At 41.6% G+C, this 20,278-nt stretch overlaps 1 protein-coding gene across 1 annotated transcript in view; it reads left to right on the top strand.

Annotated features, from left to right (window-relative positions):
• LOC116888249 overlaps nt 1–20,278 on the top strand; it is an 80,156-nt gene that overhangs the window by 16,113 nt on the left and 43,765 nt on the right. The window contains 1 exon segment of the mRNA XM_032889536.1: nt 7,301–7,358. Coding sequence (XP_032745427.1) covers nt 7,301–7,358 — 58 coding nt within the window.

Genomic DNA, 20,278 nt, shown 5'->3' with positions numbered 1-20,278 from the left:
AGCACTCAAAGTTGATGTTTGCTGAAATAAAATTCATGCTATTAAAAAAATACAATACAAAGGGAAACACAAATTGTTGTAAGATAGAAGTTGAATGGTACTTTTTTAAAAACGGTATCTAATGTATCCCAGGCTGACCTGGGAGATATATATATATATATATATATATATATATATATATATATATATATATATGTGTGTGTGAGTGTGTGTGTGTGTGTGTGTGTGTGTGTGTATACCTTGAAATTTTGACTCTTAATTTACATTTTCTTAATCTTTAAAAATAATTTGTTTCTATTTATGTATATGTGTGAGTGCACACATGAATAGACCTGAGGAGGGCAGAAGAGGCAGTTAGGTCCTCCATAACTAGAGCTAAACATAGTTTAAGTTACCTGCTGTAGGTGCTGGTAACCAAACTCTAGTCCTCTTGAAGAGCAGCAAGCTCTCTGAGTTGCTGAGGCACCATGACTAGAAGCAAAGGGTTAACTGCAGCTTACAGTTGTAGTCATCATCAAGCAGGGCAGGAACTCAAGCAGAGGCCATGGAGGAAGGCTGCTTACTGGCTTGTTCAGCCCACTTTCTTATACACCCAGGACTCTCTGTCCAGGGATCTCACTGCCCACAATGGCTTAGGCTTTCCTCTATCAATTAGTAATCAAGAAAACATCCTACAGACTTATAGGCATTGTGAAGGAGTTCCTCCCACCCCCCAGTTGAGGTTCCTCTTCCTATTCCAATCTAGCTTGTGTTAAATTGACAAAACAAAACCCCAGCAGACAGCAGGCATTTGTTGTCCTAGGGGCTCATCTAGCTTACTTTTTTAGTTGTTGTATTTCTTAGCTATTTTTTAATAACCCCTAAAATATTCAGTGCTTTTGGAGGGTAGAGGTAAGATCAACATTTCAAGGTTCTTATTTTTATAAGGAGTTCAAGGTTAACTTGAGATACATTAAACCCTAGTTTTCAAAAATTTCATTTCCTATGATATATAATTACATGTGACAAAATATTTCTTGGGAGACACTGTTAGGTCTGAGGAAAACCTCACACGACCGTCTGATTAAAGCAAGCTGTTTTTAGAACCTCACAAGGGGCTGGACAGATGACTAGCTCCCCCTAAGTTGGGGTTTCAGAGAGCAGCCCCTCACTGGCTTTTGAGGTCTCTTTTATAGAAAAGAGTTAGGCTGGATAGAAAAAACTGAGATGATTGGCTGTAAACTCCAGGGCAAAGGAGTGGGGACTTGGGGCTCATGGCTGCCTGTAGGGTAGAAGTGAAAGAATAGAAGGAAGGGGAGTCATCACAGGTGCTCAGGAGCAAGGCACACCCAGTGGGTACACATCCTGGGGTTACAAGTTCAACAGAGGCTTGAGAAACAGGGTTTGCAGGCTACATTAGGCTTAGGGAACAGACACTCTTACAAGGTGTGGAGACTTAGCAACAATGTGTGACACTGTGGCTCCTCTTTGGGTTTCACAGCATAACACTCATATCTACTCACCCAGCTAGGGAACCCACGACCGACCAAAGTACGAACAACACTGAAGTCCAACTTGGTGTACCAGTGAGTTTTATTGGGGTTACTTACAGGAATATGGGCGAGGAGTTCCTTACAGGAACAGAAATGAATCAAAGACAGCTATATCACCAAGGCACACCCCAGCATGGGTTGACAACTCATAAAACCTGGAAACCTGTAGCACATTGCATAGCCTGCAGGCAGCTCAACAGGTTGGAGAGAGCCCTTTCTAGGTGTTTTTGTTGATCTGAGCCTTTTCTAGGCAGCTTTTTTCTGGGAAGCTGGTTTGGTCTGAGAGTCTTTTTTTGCAACTTGGCTTCCTTCAGTCTGAGAGGGACTCTCAGCTTTTATTGCTTACTCTGGCAGGGAAGGACATAATGAATCTGATCAGTTTCAGGGACTTCCTGAAGCTATTTTGAGTTGTTACCTTCTTGCTTAAGGAGCTTCTTTACAGCATAGAATGTTCCAATCTTGGAGGAAACTGTTAAACAACACCAGTATAGTTGTGCCTCTGACAGCCCCCGTGACAAAGGATTTAATTGGGTTTTTTTTCTTACAGTTTTAGAGGGATAGTCCATGATCATCATGGCAGGGAGTGTGATGGCAGGTAGACAGACAGGCATGGCACTGGAGCAGTATCTGAGATATCACAATTGATTTGCAAGTTGGAGGCAGACATGTACACTCACACACACACACACACACACACACACAGAGAGAGAGAGAGAGAGAGAGAGAGAGAGAGACTGAGAGAGGCAGAGAAAGAGACTGAGAGAGACAGACAGAGATGACAGAGATACAGAGATACAGACAGACACTGACTAGACCTGACTTGGGCTTTTAAAATGTCAAAGCCCAAGTGACACCTCTCCTCTAACAAGCCCACACTTCCCAATCCTTTTCAAACAGTTCCAGCAACTGTGGACCAAGCATTCAAATATATGAGCCAATGGATGCTACCACAATAAGTCTTTTTTTCTTCTTATTTTGAGACAGGGTCTCAGTTTGTAACTCTGATTGACTTGGAGCTCAACTATGTAGACCACACTGGCTTCCAACTCAAAGAAATCCACCTCCTATCTTCCAAGTGCTGGGATAGAGGTGTGTGTGCTACCACCTGGCTGTCTTCCTAAGTCTTTAAAATTTATTTTATTACATGTTAATTTTGTGTGTGTATGTGTGCACAGTGGAATATATTTGGAGGTCAGAGGAGATTTGCACCTTCTCCTTTCACCATGTGCATGGGTGGGGTGGGGTTGGTGTGGGTGTTGTTCTGTATCACACACACACACACACACACACACACACACAATTTTTTTCTCCATCTTTATTAAATTGGGTATTTCTTATTTACATTACAATTGTTATTCCCTTTCCCGGTTTCCAGGCCAACTTCCCCCTAACCCTTCCCCCTTCCCTTCTATATGGGTGTTCTCTTCCCCATCCTCCCCCAATTACTGCCCTCCCCCCAACAATCACGTTCACTGGGGGTTCAGTCTTGGCAGGACCAAGGGCTTCCCCTTCCACTGGTGCTCTTACTAGGCTGTTCATTGCTACCTATGCAGTTGGAGCCCAGAGTCAGTTGATGTATAGTCTTTGGGTAGCACACACACAATTTTAAAGCATGCTGGTTTGGTACTGATTTTTGTAGCTATCCTCATGAGACTAAGTTCTGTTCTCTTTCTGATTTTGTCAGCATGTTTGTTATGAAACCGTATGGGATTTTTATCTAACATTCTTTTAGATCTGTTAGCTCATAATTGTTTTCTGTTTTAATCTGCTTAATGTTGCAAATTACATGAATGGAAATCTTCATATGTAGAATGGTCCTTGTGTTTAAAGGATACTTGGTCAAGATGTATGTACATTTACATAACAACATCTATATATGCACATACATATATAATATGCTTTCACTCTCCCTTGTTAACACAGATATAGGCCAGATTAGACCAGATTAAAAGTAGATAAAGGCAGGTTTATTAGGAGGCAGCTCTGGGGTGGGTTCACTGATCTCACAGGTGGAGCTCAGTGAGGTCACACATGCAGGCTAAAGCAAGGGGGTTTTACGAAGCTTAGGCGAGGAGTAATGACATGCCAGCTAGGAACTGGGATGCTGTCCATACACGGTCAGAATCTGAGCCCCTGGGCGGGCACCCCTGGGTGGGTTGCTGGAAACACAGAGGCAAGTAGTGATAGTAGGTTAATTTTCTCCAAGTGGGTGGGGTTGGGAGAAGGAGGGCAGAACAGGGGTTTCAGCCTAACAATGTACATTCATGTGTAAGTACTACAGACACATATAATATTACAGACATAAGCCAAATGGATTTGGTTTAGACTTTGGTTTGTAATTTGCTGTTCTTATGCTACCATTACTCGTTTTTGTAATCTTTTCTTTTCTCTCTCTCTTTTTTGAGACAGTGTCTCTGTAACCCAAGCTAGCCTCAGACTTCATGTTTAGAAAAAGATAGTCTCAAATCTTCTTGCTTTTATTTCCCAAGATGTTGGTATTATGCATATGTGCTACCAGGCCAGGGTGTAGAGTTTAGATTTTGTTTTTGTGTTTTTGTTTTATTTTTGCTTTTGTATTTTTGTTTTCCCTTAGCCAGCTAGTGGCTGGCTGACTGGGTGACTGACTTGGTTGGTATGTATGTATGTATGTATGTATGTATGTATGTATGTATGTATGTATGTATTTGTAGTGCTAAGGATTCACCTTGGGCCTTTGACTTGCTAGACAGGCTTTTAGACCACTGAACCACATTCCTGTCCTCATTTGTTGTTGTTGTTTGTTTTTTTGAGACAGGCTTTCTTTTGTGTAGCCCTGGCTGTCCTGGAGACCCACCTGCCTGTGTCTTCCAAGTTCTGGGATCAAAGGCGGTTGCCACCACTCCCCAGCCTTAAGATTTCTTTTATATGTAGGAACATTTTGTCTGCATATATGTATATGTACCACAAGCATACCTTCCGCCCATGAAGGTCAGAAGAAGGCATAAGATATCCTAGAACTGGATGGTTGAGTCACCATGTCAGTGCTGGAAGTCGAACCCTGGTCCTCTGAAAGAACAATACATACTGTTAGCTGCTGAGCCACCCCCCCCTCATTTATCCTTTTAAAAACAATCTTAATTTTATTAATCTTGATATAGTTACCTGGACTTTAGCTTTTTGTTTTTTGCCTAAAACAAGATTGATTACATGTAGCTTCTTGAAAATATCTACTTTGATATCTTACGTGTGAATTATTTTACTTTAATACCTAAGTCTTGGGATTTCTTACTGTTAGGCCTGTGTCCTGCCTATAAAACCGTCATTACTGAAGAGATGATGGAGGGATGGCTCAGCAGTCGAGAATACTGGTTGCTCTTCCAGAGGATGTGGGTTCAGTTCCTAGCACCCAAATGGCAGGTGGAAACCGTTTGTAACTCTGGTTTCAGGAGGCCTCTGCAGGTTCCAGGCATGCATATGGTGCACAGATATAATACAGGTTAGACACCATATACATGGAGAGAAGAAGAGCCACTCCTCATTTTTTTAGTGGTTATTTTCAATAGCTGACTCCCCTGTCTCTTTGGGGTGAGGCTCAGCCTTGGATTGCTGAACGTTTTGTTCAGCTTTACTAATGCAGTCCTACTGTGTACATTGTACCTGACCTTCGATGTCTTCCATTGTACGTATTAATATAAATATTCTTATATTTATATTATGGTTTATAGCTTGTGAAATATGTTACATATAAAATTGTTTTGGACACAACTACTTGAAATATCCTTTGCCACTGTCATCCTTATGAACAAGTCACCAAATTTCATCTTAGTAGACAGCCTATCCTCATTCCCTACAGTTCAGCTCTATAACAGCCAGCACAAGTGGTTTTTTTTTTTGTTTGTTTGTTTTGTTTTTTTAATGTCTGTGTACCACTTGCATGTCTGGTATCCAAGGAGGCAAGAAGAGTTCATTGGGTCTTCTAGAACTGGAGTTACTGATGGTTGTGAGGTGCCATATGGGTTCTAGGAAACAAACCTGTGTCCTTTGAAGGCTAATGCTGCTAATCACCAACCCACCTCCCCTTCCCTGTTATAGTCTTTTAAAAGTGTGATTATATTAGTCACTTTCTGTTGCTGTGATAAAGGCAGTTTAGAAGAAAAAGTTTTATTTTAGCTTACTGTTCTAGAGGGATAAGAGCCTATCATGCCTGGTGACAGGAATAACTGAAATGGTTCCCACGTGTACCCTAGCAGTCATGCTCTCCCTAGTTCTGGCTCCAGCAGGCCATTGGAATTAGCACTAATGTATCTCAGGAGCTCCATGCTGTCCCCAAGTACTCTCTGACCCAGGCGTGGTGCTGCCACACCAGTTTCATACAGAGACCACCTATCTCATGGCTCTCTTACTGTGGACTCTGTTCACATTTCCAGCATCCACTCACTGGTCTTAGTGGTCCCAACCTTCTCGTGACTCTCTGCACTGCTCTGTTTACATTCCCAACATCCGCCCCTAATAGTTATGTATAAACTCCCAACAACCCGTTAAAATCAAGACTCAACAAACTACAACCCAGCAATCAGATTTATATATTATATTCTCAATCCACAATGCATCCACACAATAAACTCACAACCAATTGATAAGAATGTAAACCGCCCATCTAGATAAGATAAATTTGCCTACAGGAATCCATCTCAACTACTTTGGCAATTCAAGACCACCTGGATATGGGTCATCTCTCTCCCTCTCCATCTTGATTCTCCTTCTCTCCCACCTTACAAAAACTTTATCCCCACTTTTTTTTTTACTGTCCAATCATGGCCTTGACCCAACTTGTGCCAGCCCTCACATAGTAGGTGCTAAGTCAATATTTATTGAATGAATGGTTCATTGGCAGTTTAACTCTGGCTCACCCAGAACCCCATAGCTTGTTAATGAGTGGCAAAATTAGTGTGAAAAGTTCAGATACCTTTTCATGTAGCCCGTGGTGGTCTCTGATTCTTCATGTAGCTGAGGATTACCTTGAGCTCATTCTAAGCACATACCTGCCTAGCCCAGATTTGTTGGTTCAAGTTATACCTTCCAGTTCTTCACTGGCTCAAACCAAACTATTTTTCTAAGCTACTTACATATATATGTTAGTTTATACTTTTTTGACTCCTGCCCACTTTCAAAACTTCCCCTTAATTCTGTTTCCTCTTACAGATTATTTTCTTATAGCTTCATACCCTGTGCAGTTGTTGTTGTTGTTGTTGTTGTTGTTGTTGTGGTGGTGGTGGTGGTGGTGGTGGTGGTGGTGGTGGTGGTGGTGGTGGTTGGTTGGCTCTGGAGAGATTAGAGTTAGGAAGGAAATACCAGCTAGATCTGAAAGTCCAGCTTAGATATGCAGTTTCAATATCCTTAAGCATTAGCTAGGAAGTACGTTACTCAAAGATAAGCACACACCTGATGGAGGTCTTCAGTTTTATCATTTGGTTTGTGAAATCTAGATGTTGCCGTGAGCATACACAGAACCTTTGAAATACTCTAAGGCCAGGCCTTTAGTTCTACCAGGCCTGCTTGGTCAGATGGTCCTCTGCTGTCCTGCTTTAAGCCCCACCATGAGTGAAGCTCTGCCCTAAGTCAGGATCCCACAGGGAGGATAGGAATGAGAAGATCTATTTCTGTTCAGCAAAAAACTTGACACAAGTTGCACAGTGAATATTTTGGGAGGTAGCTGTGATTTCTCCCTCTTCTGTACTTGGAACTCTTACTATGTATTTTTTTTTTTTTCTTTTCCTTTCTGCTTCCAGTATTCCAGTCAAGAAGAAAACCAGAGGAAGCCGTTGCCCACTGCTGCCGCCCAGTGTTGTAAGTGAGAAATTTGTCTCCCAATTGGTCTGAATTGCAGCTGTCTGTGTTTCCACAATGAGGCTTGTTTTAAGTTGAAAAGAGCAGAGTTTTGTAAATGGAAGTTGTTCAAGAGGTTCTCTGTCTAGGCACAGGCCTCGGGGGTGTTTACTCTCGAGTTTCAGAAGGGCTCCTTTGTTTCATGGGCTGTGTGTTTGCCCTGCAGTAGCTAACTTTCACCCCTGGGGGTATGATTTTTACCCCATCAACCCTTGTTTACCTGCTAGTATTTTTTAGAGTTCAGTTTTAAAAACACTACCTCTGTGAAAGCTGCCTGCTGTTTCCTGTTTCACAGTCTACTTCATACATTTCTTCTTTATGTCTCCATGTACCGTGTTTGTGCACTAAGCATATAACCTATCAGTCGTGAGGGATGGTGTTTACTTTATTGATACAGACAGTTTGAGGAGCTTTGAATGGATCTTACTGTTAGAGGGTTTGCCTAGTGGACACAAGACCCTGGTTTGATCCCCAGTACTGAAAACTAGCTAACGAAGTAACTAACTAACTAACTAACTAACTAACTAACTAACTAACTAGATAAATAGTGGGGGGTGGAGGAGAGGGAGGGAAGGGAGAAGAAACAAATGAAAGGTCATTAGAAACCTTACAAAGTTTTAAAAGACAATATTCCATTTTGTATTTCTGATGTCTAGCTTAATTTTTAGTACATAGTAAACTTAATGTTACATAAACGATTAAGGAAGAGAACATGTCATTTCTCCCGAGATTAACTTGTTCAGGTCACAGATTCTTTCTGGGAATGAATCATGAATTGCTAGTCTGTTGGTAACTTACTTTCTGATTCTTACACAACTTTCTGAGAGATACTGATGACCTCCTTGGAGGTAGTTTTTCCACCCTCTGATTCTATCTCTGTGTGTGGTAATTTGCTTTGCTCTCATTTTCCTGAATCAAATGCCAAATTACATCACCTGTAGATTAAACTTGGCTATTGTAGCAGTTGTCATAATAGTACTAAGAACCACAGGGACACAGGTGTCAGTGTCAACCAACCAACAGTCAGACAATAGCAGTGAAATGCATAATTAATGTCTGTAGTTAGAGTATGCAGATGCTCTTCCAAGAACTTACTTGTATTATGTGTTCTATTAAACTTACCTACTTTTCACAATAATCCTAAGACATAGGTTCTACTGTTCCTATATCTTAGGTGAGGAAACGGATGCATGAAGAGACTGAATAGTCTGTTGGGAGCTCCTTAGAGTATAAACGGTGAAGAGTAATACTCCAGCCGAGAGCATCCTAGTTCATGGGTCGTATCTTGAGTCACTGCTTCCTTCTTAGAGTCAGAGAGAAACCTCCATTCATGGGCTTACATGCTGTTGATTCTCTGTCTTGATAAAACGAAGACAAGTACAGAGAAGCAAACCTATTTTGCTTGTGAGCTGTTGCAACCTTCTGTTGTTGTGATTTAAGGTCAGATATTTAGGGATGTAGAAGGCAGGAAGAATCTGAATGGAATGAATTAAAATCTAGAAATCTTTTCCAAAAATCATTGCAGTGAATTAATTTTGACCTTGCTTTGTCTTAGACCCTTTCCCAGGATAGCCTGTCAGAAACAAACCTAACACACACTGCTCCTGAACTCATTTGAGGAAACGGTTGGAGTGGAGAGCAGTGCCATGTGGGCAGGAGGAAACAAAAAGTGATAAATTATCAAGTTTTTCACTATGATGATAGTTTTATCTTTCTGTGAAGCCCTGTTTCTATATCTTGAATACTTCTTCATATAGCTTTTCTTAAAAATTGTAATCTTACAGAAATGTTGCTTCAACAGTTTGATGAGCAATCTTTATTATTTTTAATTATAAAGACCCCTGTACTATAATAAGATGGCCTTGGAGCACAGGTGAACACAGCTAATAACTGTCTGTAGAGGTGTGTTCCAGTCAGGTGGCACCACAGGTCACAGGCCTGATGAGGTCAGCATCTGTCGGGAGCGGGAATATATCTCACCTGGTCATCTTTTATTATTGTATCCAGGGTTCCAGACCTTCGCCTTAGGGCCTCCTGGTAGTCTGCATCTCTTCTTCTGCCAAGGGCTGACCTAGAACCTTAGCAGAGGCATGTGTGCTTATGTCTCTAAGAAGCCTAACTCGGTTACCAGCTACCACTAACCATTTGTGTTGTGACCTTGCAAAGGCTACTTCCCCTTTAGAGTGTATCCTAGGTGCTTTTGCCCTTTTTGGATGCACGCTCCTATCACTTTGACCACTTTTTGTCAACTACACACATGCATGTTCTAGGATCATCTTCCTTTCCTGGTCTTAGTTGTTCTCCAACAAAGCCTGCTTGTTTTTATTGAGGAATGGCATTTAGATTCTAGAACTAGTTCTAGGGCATTGACATGAGTGCCATTGCTTTTTGACTCTGTGAATGGATAGAGCTAGGAACACCGCCCCTCCCGCCCCCCCCACCATGTTCATCTGGTATCATCATCATCAGTGCACACACACGCGCGCGCGCACACACACACACACACACACACACACACACACACACACACACACACACGTGTTCATCTAGTATCATCAGTTAACATCCTTGCTTAAGGGGGCTTCTGATCTTCATTCATGTATCTTCCCTCTCAGTGCAAAGCCCTGTTCTTAAGAACATAAAATTACCTGTTCATTTTTCTGTGTTCTATGATGTATACAAACAGATTTAAGGATGTGCTGCCATTAATAACAAGCTTATTCAGTAAAGTTTAAGATGTTTTTTGGTCCCTAGGAAAGAACTCAAAATAGGATTACAAAATTACTGTTATACCTAATATCTTAACAAAATTCCATGTTACAGTGGTATCTGTCCTGTTCAGTTTCTCCATCTTCCTAAATTTTTGCCCCTTTTCTTTCACTGTATCACTGAGTCCAGATACCTTGATTGCATTTTTGTTAGTTTGTTTTATTTTTTTTCTTTTTTTTTTTTTAGGAGCTGGGGACCGAACCCAGGGCCTTGCGCTTGCTAGGCAAGCGCTCTACCACTGAGCTAAATCCCCAACCCCCAGTTTGTTTTATTTTATTCAGTGCTGGAGATCAAACCTAGGTCCCTGTGAGGCAAGTGCATCACCAGTGAGTCTCATCGCTAGCCTAAGATAAAGTTTAAGATAATCTTTTTGTGTATGAATGCCTATGATTCTGACATAGTTTGTTTAATATTTGACATACTATTCCCTTATTAAATTGCTTTTGTATTTTTGGTAAAAATTATTTTGGGGACTGGAGAGATGGCTCTGTGGTTAAGAGTGCTTGTTGATGTTTTAGGGCTAGTACTAGAGTTTAGGTTCCAACCTATGCTGGACAGATCACAGTGGTTGACTGCAGCTCCAGAGGATTCAATCCTTTAGTGCACGTGTGTGTGTGTGTGTGTGTGTGTGTGTGTGTGTGTGTGTATGAGAGAGAAAGAGCAAACACAGTTAAAACAATTTTTTAAATTTCTAAGCCATTTTTAAAACTTCTTATTGATCCTTTGTGAATTCTGCATTCCTCACCCCAATCCTACTCATCTCCTCGTCTCTTCATACCCCCCAATAACAAGTGAAAAAAGAATAACATTGAAAACAAACAAAAAACTCCATCTTGTAGTGGAAAGCTGTAGTGTGTCACAATGTGTCCACTACACATTAGGTACACCCTTTTGTTCATACTTCTTTACTTGCAAATGTTCATTGCAATGACTCATTTGTCTGGTTCGAGGCCTCTGCCTTCTGCTACCCTTCCTTCCTTCCTTTCTTCTTTCTTTCCTTTCTTTTTTCTTTCTCTTATTAATCATTTTTTAAAAGACTTTTTAGTTTTATTTATGTGAGTACACTGTCGCTGTCTTCAGACACACCAGAAGAGGGCATCAGATCACTTTACAGATGGTTGTGAGCCACCAAGTGGTTGCTGGGAATTGAACTCAGGACCTCTGGAAGAGCAGTCAGTGCTTGTAACCGCTGCGTCATCTCTCCAGCCCATATTAATCATTTTATTTGTTTACATTTCAAATGATATCCCTCTTCCCAGTTACCTCTCCCCAGACCCTCTATCCTATTTCCCCTCCCCTTTGCCTCTGTGAGGGCGCTCTTCCATCCACTCACACACTCCTGCCTCACTGCTCTAGCATCCCCTACTCTGGGGCATCAAGCCTCCACAGAACAAAGGGCCTCCTCCCCCACTGATGTCAGATAAGACCATCTTCTGCTATATATGTAGCTGGAGCCATGGTTCCCTCCATGGTTCTCTCTTTGGTTGGTGGTTTAGTCCTGGGAGCTCTGAGTGGTCTGGTTAGTTTATATTGATCTTCTTATGAGGTTGAAATCCCTTTCAGCTCCTTCAGTCCTTCCCCTAACTCTTCCATTGGAGTTCCCAGGCTCAGTCCAGTGGTTGGCTATGAGTATCTGCATCTGTGGATCCTCACCAGGACTCCTCTCAGATAATCCTGTTGTTGCTCTGTGTCATGGAGATCCTACAACTTTGGTTCTGCAGAACCAGCCCTTTTATGTGCTCCAGCACTTCATAAATGGGGTATATGTTGGGGTGGGCCAACTCAAGTCCTGGCTCTGGGACTGGGTGGTAGATGAGTTGGTCGCCCACCAGCTTTCTTGCACCCGTGCTGTCAGGGTGAGCACTCTCCAGCACTGCCCTGGCTGGCTCTCCCTCTCATGCCCTCAGGGCTGACTCACCTGCACCTTTGCCACAGGGTCAGCTCTGCTGCCTGACCCAGGTGAGGTGCAGGGCCTGCTCTCTCAAGTGCTGTAGCCAGTGAGGTTTGGGGTCAGCGCTCCAGCTCTCATGACCTTGGGCCGTCTCTCACCTGCTGCAGATGGCAAGGGGTGAGGGGTGGGGGAGAACACGTTTTCCTCACCAGATCACCTCGGAGTTGACTAGTGGTGGGGCCAGCTCACCTGTGCCTCTGCCACCAAGATCAGATCTACTACTGTGTGCTGCCCTGGTGATGTGCAGCGTCTGCTTTCCCAGCACTGCAGCTGGTGAGAGAGGGGACAGCGCTCCAAAAAAATAAATTCTTAAAAATGTATTCTGAGTCACCCACTACAGTATCACACTACTTTCTTTCCTGGACTGTTTATAAGATGGAGTTTTATATGTTTATATTAGATACTCACTATATTGTTTAAAGCCGTATTTCTCACATGTGGCATCAGTTTTGGGTTGGTGGCATGCGGTTCCTTGTTCTCTTGAACCTAGGAACACCATACTTATGTGTAATTAGCTTTTTCATACTAGAGTCCCTTTGTTTCTCAAAGGGAGGTACTGAAATGCTACAGTTTGAGCTGTTTCGTACAAATCTGCCTAGTAACAAACAGCAAAATTGAGAACTGTAGCCACAGGGCTAAACATCAGAAGTTTATGTAGAATCGTTCCTCTTATAAATGTGCCTAAACTGCACAATATCCAACCTACTCTGATAAAGATATTTCTATGTATGTCTTATCCAAGCAAGCAGAAGTACACCATGGTGCCATGCTTAGCTGTGGGAGAGTTTAACAGCAGTCTGCTATATTCAGTTTTTATACAAACCTGTTTTGCCCACCCGTGTTTCAATGACAGTGTTGCCAGCTGTAGTTTAGAAATGAACCAGCAGTGATGTAGCATCTGGAAGGGTTTGCTGAGTCCTCATATATCCTGGTACAGTTGGTGTCCCTAATCTTTAGCAAGTATTCAAGGAAAACAGATGTGCAAGGGAAGAATGTGTAGGTCTTAAGTTTTTTTTTTGAGATACAGGAATATTTAAGTAAAAAATTTTAAAGTAAGATTCTAGAAGTGTTAATATGATTTCACACCAACAGATGAAAACTTCAATGTGGTTAAAAGTAGCACTCAGTGGTAAATTGTAGTATTGTTTTGTTTTTAAGTATTTAAAGTACTATACAGTACTGACTTATTTCAAATAATTTCTATTTCTAGGCTGGACATGTAACTCAGAACAGCTTGCCTAGTATGGCCAAGAACCGAGGTTCCATCCCCAACACTACTAAAGCAGACAAAACCCAACTGAACACTTTTAAAAGTCCTGACAATATGAATGCAGATTCCTGGAAACTAACTCCTTTAATTAGGAGTTGGGATTTAGTTAGACCAGAGTTGATTGTCTTGACAGAAGTTTTCTTCAACAATACCAGTGACTCCTTGATTCTAAGTTCTGAGGAGCTCTGATGTGTTTCTTTCTTTCTTTTCTTTTTTTTTTTCCGGAACTGAGGACCGAACCCAGGGCCTTGCACTTACTAGGCAAGCGCTTTTAACCACTGAGCTAAATCCCCAACCCTCTTATGTGTTTATTAATTGATAATACTCCTAAGGGTTTCCCTAGCGAATTTCTTTTGGATATAACTGTTTTTAGTCTGTGTAGTTCTATTGGGAATGTGATCCCAACTATAGTTGAACATTAAAATTATTCTTTATATATTTTAAAAAAGTTAAATATCTATAGGTGTATGGCTGCCATGGTGTACATGTGGAGGTCAGATGACAAGTTTTAGGAGATTCTTCTAGCATGGATCCAGGTATTTAACTTAGGTCTTCAACCTTGGTGGCAGCTACCTTCACCTGAGGTCTTAGTTACTTTTCTATGGGTGAGATAAAACACCACAACCAAGGCAACTCACTAACAAGTTTCATAGGGTTTATAGTTGTAGAGAATGAGCATTTGTAGTGGTGGGGCAAGGACATGGAGGTAGACAGCTGGAGTAACGCTGAGAGCTCATGTCTTGGTCCCCTAGAAGGAGGCAGAGAGCACACTTCAAATGGCAAGAATCTTTGAAACCTCAAGCCTGGCCCAAGCACCATACCTCCTCCAACAGGGCCACACTTCCTAATCCTGCCCAAGCAGTCCCACCAACTAGGGACCAAATATTCAAACATGTGAGGCTATGGGTGCCTTTCTTAGTCAAGCCACCAAACCCCCTAAGCCATCTTGACAGACCCACTGTATCTATTTGAGATACACTGTATTGTTTTGTCCTTCATCGAGGTTTTTCTGGTTATATGCAAAGTATTTGTTTCATTGTTTTAAAACTTTTGATAGTAGGGATATGATATATTTATATGTGCATGTATGTATACATATGTTTATACATCTAAAATATCCCAAGATTGGATCATTTTTTAAATAGGAAAAGAGGATATATTTTCACATTTTAGTTTAAAGTGTTTGTTGAAGAATGGCCCTGTTCAGAACAGAGAGTGAATTACACCATGAATAACAGCAACCAGGCATTCAGAAGCACTGTCAGTCATGTACTGTGATTTGCCAAGTTGTAATACTTTAATTCCTGTCTCAGTTAGGGTTTTACTGCTGTGAAGAGACACCATGACCAAGGCAACTCTTATAAAGACAACATTTAACTGGGGCTGGCTTACAGGGTCAGAGGTTCAGTCCATTATCATCATCAAGGCAGGAGCATGGCAGCATCCAGGCAGCCATGGTGCAGGAGGAGCTGAGAGTTTTACATCTTCATCCGAAGGCTGCTAGGAGAATACTGGCTTCCAGGCAGCTAGGATGAAGGTATTAAAACCCACGCCCGCGGAAGGGGCGGCGCAGATCTTCCTGGTTGCTGCCACTGCGGAGAGCCTGTGGGCAGCACCCCGAGAGTGAACTTGAACCTTGGGACCACAGATAAGACCAACTTTTCTGATGCAAGAAAGCGGCCTGGTGATCTCGGGACACACGGAGGCAGAATTCCTCTAGGACCCGGCACGCCCTGTGTTTACTGAAGTCCCACACCCACGGATCCCGCCTGCAGCAGCTCTCTGCTCCCAGAACCCGTGGGAGAGAGACCTCACCGCCTGGTCAGGTGGGCACTCCTGAGGCTGCAGAGCGGAAGAGACCACCAACACTGCCCACCCCTGCCCACATCCCTGGCCCAAGAGGAAACTGTATAAGGCCTCTGGGCTCCCGTGGGAGAGGGCCCAGGAGCGGCAGGACCCCTGCCTGAGACACCGACGGAACCTGAAGGAAACAGACCGGATAAACAGTTCTCTGTACCCAAATCCCGTGGGAGGGAGAGCTAAACCTTCAGAGAGGCAGACACGCCTGCGAAACCAGAAGAGACTGCTCTCTGCACACATTACTGATTCCAGAGGAAAACACCAAAATCCATCTGGAACCCTGGTGCACGGAGGTTCCCGGAAGGGGCGGGCAGATCTTCCTGGTTGCTGCCACCTGGAGAGCCCTGGGCAGCACCCTTCGCAAGCCAACTTGAGCCTCGGGACCACAGGTAAGACCAATCTTTTCTGATGCAAGTGACCTGCCAGGTGAACTCAAGACACAGGCCCACAGGAACAGCTGAAGACCTGTAGAGGGGAAAAACTACACGCACGAAAGCAGAACACTCTGTCCCCAATACTGGCAGAAAGAAAACAGTAAAACAGGTCTACAGCACTCCTGACACACAGGCTTATAGGACAGTCTAGCCACTGTCAGAAATAGCAGAACAAAGTAACACTAGAGATAATATGATGGCGAGAGGCAAACGCAGGAACCCAAGCAACAGAAACCAAGACTACATGACATCATCAGAGCCCAATTCTCCCACCAAAAAACAAACATGGAATATCCAAACACACCAGAAAAGCAAAAATCTAGTTTCAAAATCATATTTGATCATGATGCTGGAGGACTTCAAGAAAGACGTGAAGAACTCCCCTTAGAGAAACACATTTGGAAAAACATTAATAAAAAAAGTAGAAGCCTACAGAGAGAATCGCAAAATGCCTGGAAAGAATTCAGGGAAAACATAAATAAACAAGTAGAAGCCCATAGAGAGAGAGACACAAAAATCCCTGAAAGAATATCAGAAATCATAAATAAACAAGTAGAAGCCCATAGAGAGGAGACACAAAAATCCTTGAAAGAATTCCAGGAAAACACAATCAAACAGTTGAAGGAATTAAAAATGGAAATAGAAGCAATCAAGAAAGAACACATGGAAACAACCCTGGATATAGAAAACCAAAAGAAGAGACAAGAAGATGTATATACAAGCTTCACCAACAGAATACAAGAGATGGAAGAGAGAATCTCAGGAGCAGAAGATTCCATAGAAATCATTGACTCAACTGTCAAAGATAATGTAAAGCGGAAAAAGCTACTGGTCCAAAACATACAGGAAATCCAGGACTCAATGAGAAGATCAAACCTAAGGATAATAGGTATAGAAGAGAGTGAAGACTCCCAGCTCAAAGGACCAGTAAATATCTTCAACAAAATCATAGAAGAAACTTCCCTAACCTAAAAAAAAAGAGATACCCATAGGCATACAAGAAGCCTACAGAACTCCAAATAGATTGGACCAGAAAAGAAACACCTCCCCATCACATAATAGTCAAAACACCAAACGCACAAAAATAAAGAAAGAATATTAAAAGCAGTAAGGGAAAAAGGTCAAGTAACATATAAAGGCAGACCTATCAGAATCACACACCAGACTTTTAAGCCAGAAACTATGAAGGCCAGAAGATCCTGGACTGATGTCATTCAGACCCTAAGAGAACACAAATGCCAGCCCAGGCTACTGTTTCCTGCAAAACTCTCAATTAACATAGATGGAGAAACCAAGATATTCCATGACAAAACCAAATTTACACAATATCTTTCTACAAATCCAGCACTACAAAGGATAATAAGTGGTAAAGCCCAACATAAGGAGGCAAGCTATACCTAGAAGAGGCAAGAAACTAATCGCCTTGGCAACAAAACAAAGAGAAGAAAAGCACACAAACATAACCTCACATCCAAATATGAATATAACAGGAAGCAATAATCACTATTCAAATATCTCTCAACATCAATGGCCTCAACTCCCAATAAAAAGACATAGATTAACAAACTGGATACTGCAATAGCGAGGACCCTGCATTCTGCTGCCTACAGGAAACACACCTCAGAGACAAAGACAGACACTACCTCAGAGTGAAAGGCTGGGAAACAACTTTCCAAGCAAATGGAAAGAAGAAGCAAGCTGGAGTAGCCATTGTAATATCAAATAAAATCAATTTTCAACTAAAAGTCATCAAAAAAGATAAGGAAGGACACTTTATATTCATCAAAGGAAAAATCCACCAAGATGAACTCTCAATCCTAAATATCTATGCCCCAAATACAAGGCCACCTACATACGTAAAAGAAACCTTACTAAAGCTCAAAACACACATTGCTCCTCACACAATAATAGTAGGAGATTTCAACACCCCACTCTCAATAATGGACAGATCATGGAAACAGAAATTAAACAGAGACGTAGACAGACTAAGAGAAGTCATGAGCTAAATGGACTTAACGGATATTTATAGAACGTTCTACCCTAAAGCAAAAGGATATACCTTCTTCTCAGCTCCTCATGGTACTTTCTCCAAAATTGACCATATAATTGGTCAAAAAACGGGCCTCAACAGGTACAGAAAGATAGAAATAATCCCATGCGTGCTATCGGACCACCACGGCCTAAAGCTGGTCTTCAATAACAATAAGGGAAGAATGCTCACATATACGTGGAAATTGAACAATGCTCTACTCAATGATAACCTGGTCAAGGAAGAAATAAAGAAAGAAATTAAAAACTTTTTAGAATTTAATGAATATGAAGGTACAACATACCCAAACTTATGGGACACAATGAAAGCTGTGCTAAGAGGAAAACTCATAGCGCTGAGTGCCTGCAGAAAGAAACAGGAAAAAGCATATGTCAGCAGCTTGACAGCACACCTAAAAGCTCTAGGACAAAAAGAAGCAAATACACCCAGGAGGAGTAGAAGGCAGGAAATAATCAAACTCAGAGCTGAAATCAACCAAGTAGAAACAAAAAGGACCATAGAAAGAATCAACAGAACCAAAAGTTGGTTCTTTGAGAAAATCAACAAGATAGATAAACCCCTAGCCAGACTAACGAGAGGACACAGAGAGCGTGTCCAAATTAACAAAATCAGAAAGAAAAAGGGAGACATAACTACAGATTCAGAGGAAATTCAAAAAATCATCAGATCTTACTATAAAAGCCTATATTCAACAAAACTTGAAAATCTACAGGAAATGGACAATTTCCTAGACAGATACCAGGTACCGAAGTTAAATCAGGAACAGATAAACCAGTTAAACAACCCCATAACTCTTAAGGAAACAGAAGCAGTCATTAAAGGTCTCCCAACCAAAAAGAGCCCAGGTCCAGACGGGTTTAGTGCAGAATTCTATCAGACCTTCATAGAAGACCTCATACCAATATTATCCAAACTATTCCACAAAATTGAAACAGATGGAGCACTACCTAATTCAAGTCTATGAAGCCACAATTACTCCTTATACCTAAACCACAAAAGACCCAACAAAGAAAGAGAACTTCAGACCAATTCCCTTTATGAACATCGATGCAAAATACTCAACAAAATTCTGGCAAACCGAATCCAAGAGCACATCAAAACAATCATCCACCATGATCAAGTAGGCTTCATCCCAGGCATGCAGGGATGGTTTAATATACGGAAAACCATCAACGTGATCCATTATATAAACAAACTGAAAGAACAAAACCACATGATCATTTCATTAGATGCTGAGAAAGCATTTGACAAAATTCAACACCCCTTCATGATAAAAGTCCTGGAAAGAATAGGAATTCAAGGCCCATACCTAAACATAGTAAAAGCCATATACAGCAAACCAGTGGCTAACATTAAACTAAATGGAGAGAAACTTGAAGCAATCCCACTAAAATCAGGGACTAGACAAGGCTGCCCACTCTCTCCCTACTTATTCAATATAGTTCTTGAAGTTCTAGCCAGAGCAATCAGACAACAAAAGGAGGTCAAGGGGATACAGATCGAAAAGAAGAAGTCAAAATATCTCTATTTGCAGATGATATGATAGTATATTTAAGTGATCCCAAAAGTTCCACCAGAGAACTACTAAAGCTGATAAACACCTTCAGCAAAGTGGCTGGGTATAAAATTAACTCAAATAAATCAGTAGCCTTCCTCTACACAAAAGAGAAACAAACCGAGAAAGAAATTAGGAAAACGACACCCTTCATAATAGACCCAAATAATATAAAGTACCTCGGTGTGACTTTAACCAAACAAGTAAAAGATCTGTACAATAAGAACTTCAAGACACTGAAGAAAGAAATTGAAGGAGACCTCAGAAGGTGGAAAGATCTCCCATGCTCATGGATTGGCAGGATTAATATAGTAAAAATGGCCATTTTTTACCAAAAGCGATCTACAGATTCAATGCAATCCCATCAAAAATACCAATCCAATTCTTCAAAGAGTTAGACAGAACAATTTGCAAATTCATCTGGAATAACAAAAAAACCCAGGATAGCTAAAACTATCCTCAACAATAAAAAGGACTTCAGGGGAATCACTATCCCTGAACTCAAGCAACATTACAGAGCAATAGTGATAAAACTGCATGGTATTGGTACAGAGACAGACAGATAGACCAATGGAACAGAATTGAAGACCCAGAAATGAACCCACACACCTATGGTCACTTGATTTTTGACAAAGGAGCCAAATCCATCCAATGGAAAAAAAGATAGCATTTTCAACAAATGGTGCTGGTTCAACTGAGGTCAACATGTAGAAGAATGCAGATCGATCCATACTTATCACCCCTGTACAAAGCTTAAGTCCAAGTGGATCAAGGACCTCCACATCAAACCAGACACACTCAAACTAATAGAAGAAAAACTAGGAAGCATCTGGAACACATGGGCACTGGAAAAATTTCCTGAACAAAACACCAATGGCTTATGCTCCTAAGATCAAGAATCGACAAATGGGATCTCATAAAACTGCAAAAGCTTCTGTAAGGCAAAGGACACTGTGGTTAGGACAAAAGCAACCAACAGATTGGGAAAAAGA

This window comes from Rattus rattus, chromosome 1, assembly GCF_011064425.1.
Source record: "Rattus rattus isolate New Zealand chromosome 1, Rrattus_CSIRO_v1, whole genome shotgun sequence".
Taxonomy (NCBI): domain Eukaryota; kingdom Metazoa; phylum Chordata; class Mammalia; order Rodentia; family Muridae; genus Rattus; species Rattus rattus.
The sequence above is the reverse complement of the archived record's forward strand: the minus strand, read 5'-3'. Positions and strand labels throughout refer to the sequence as shown.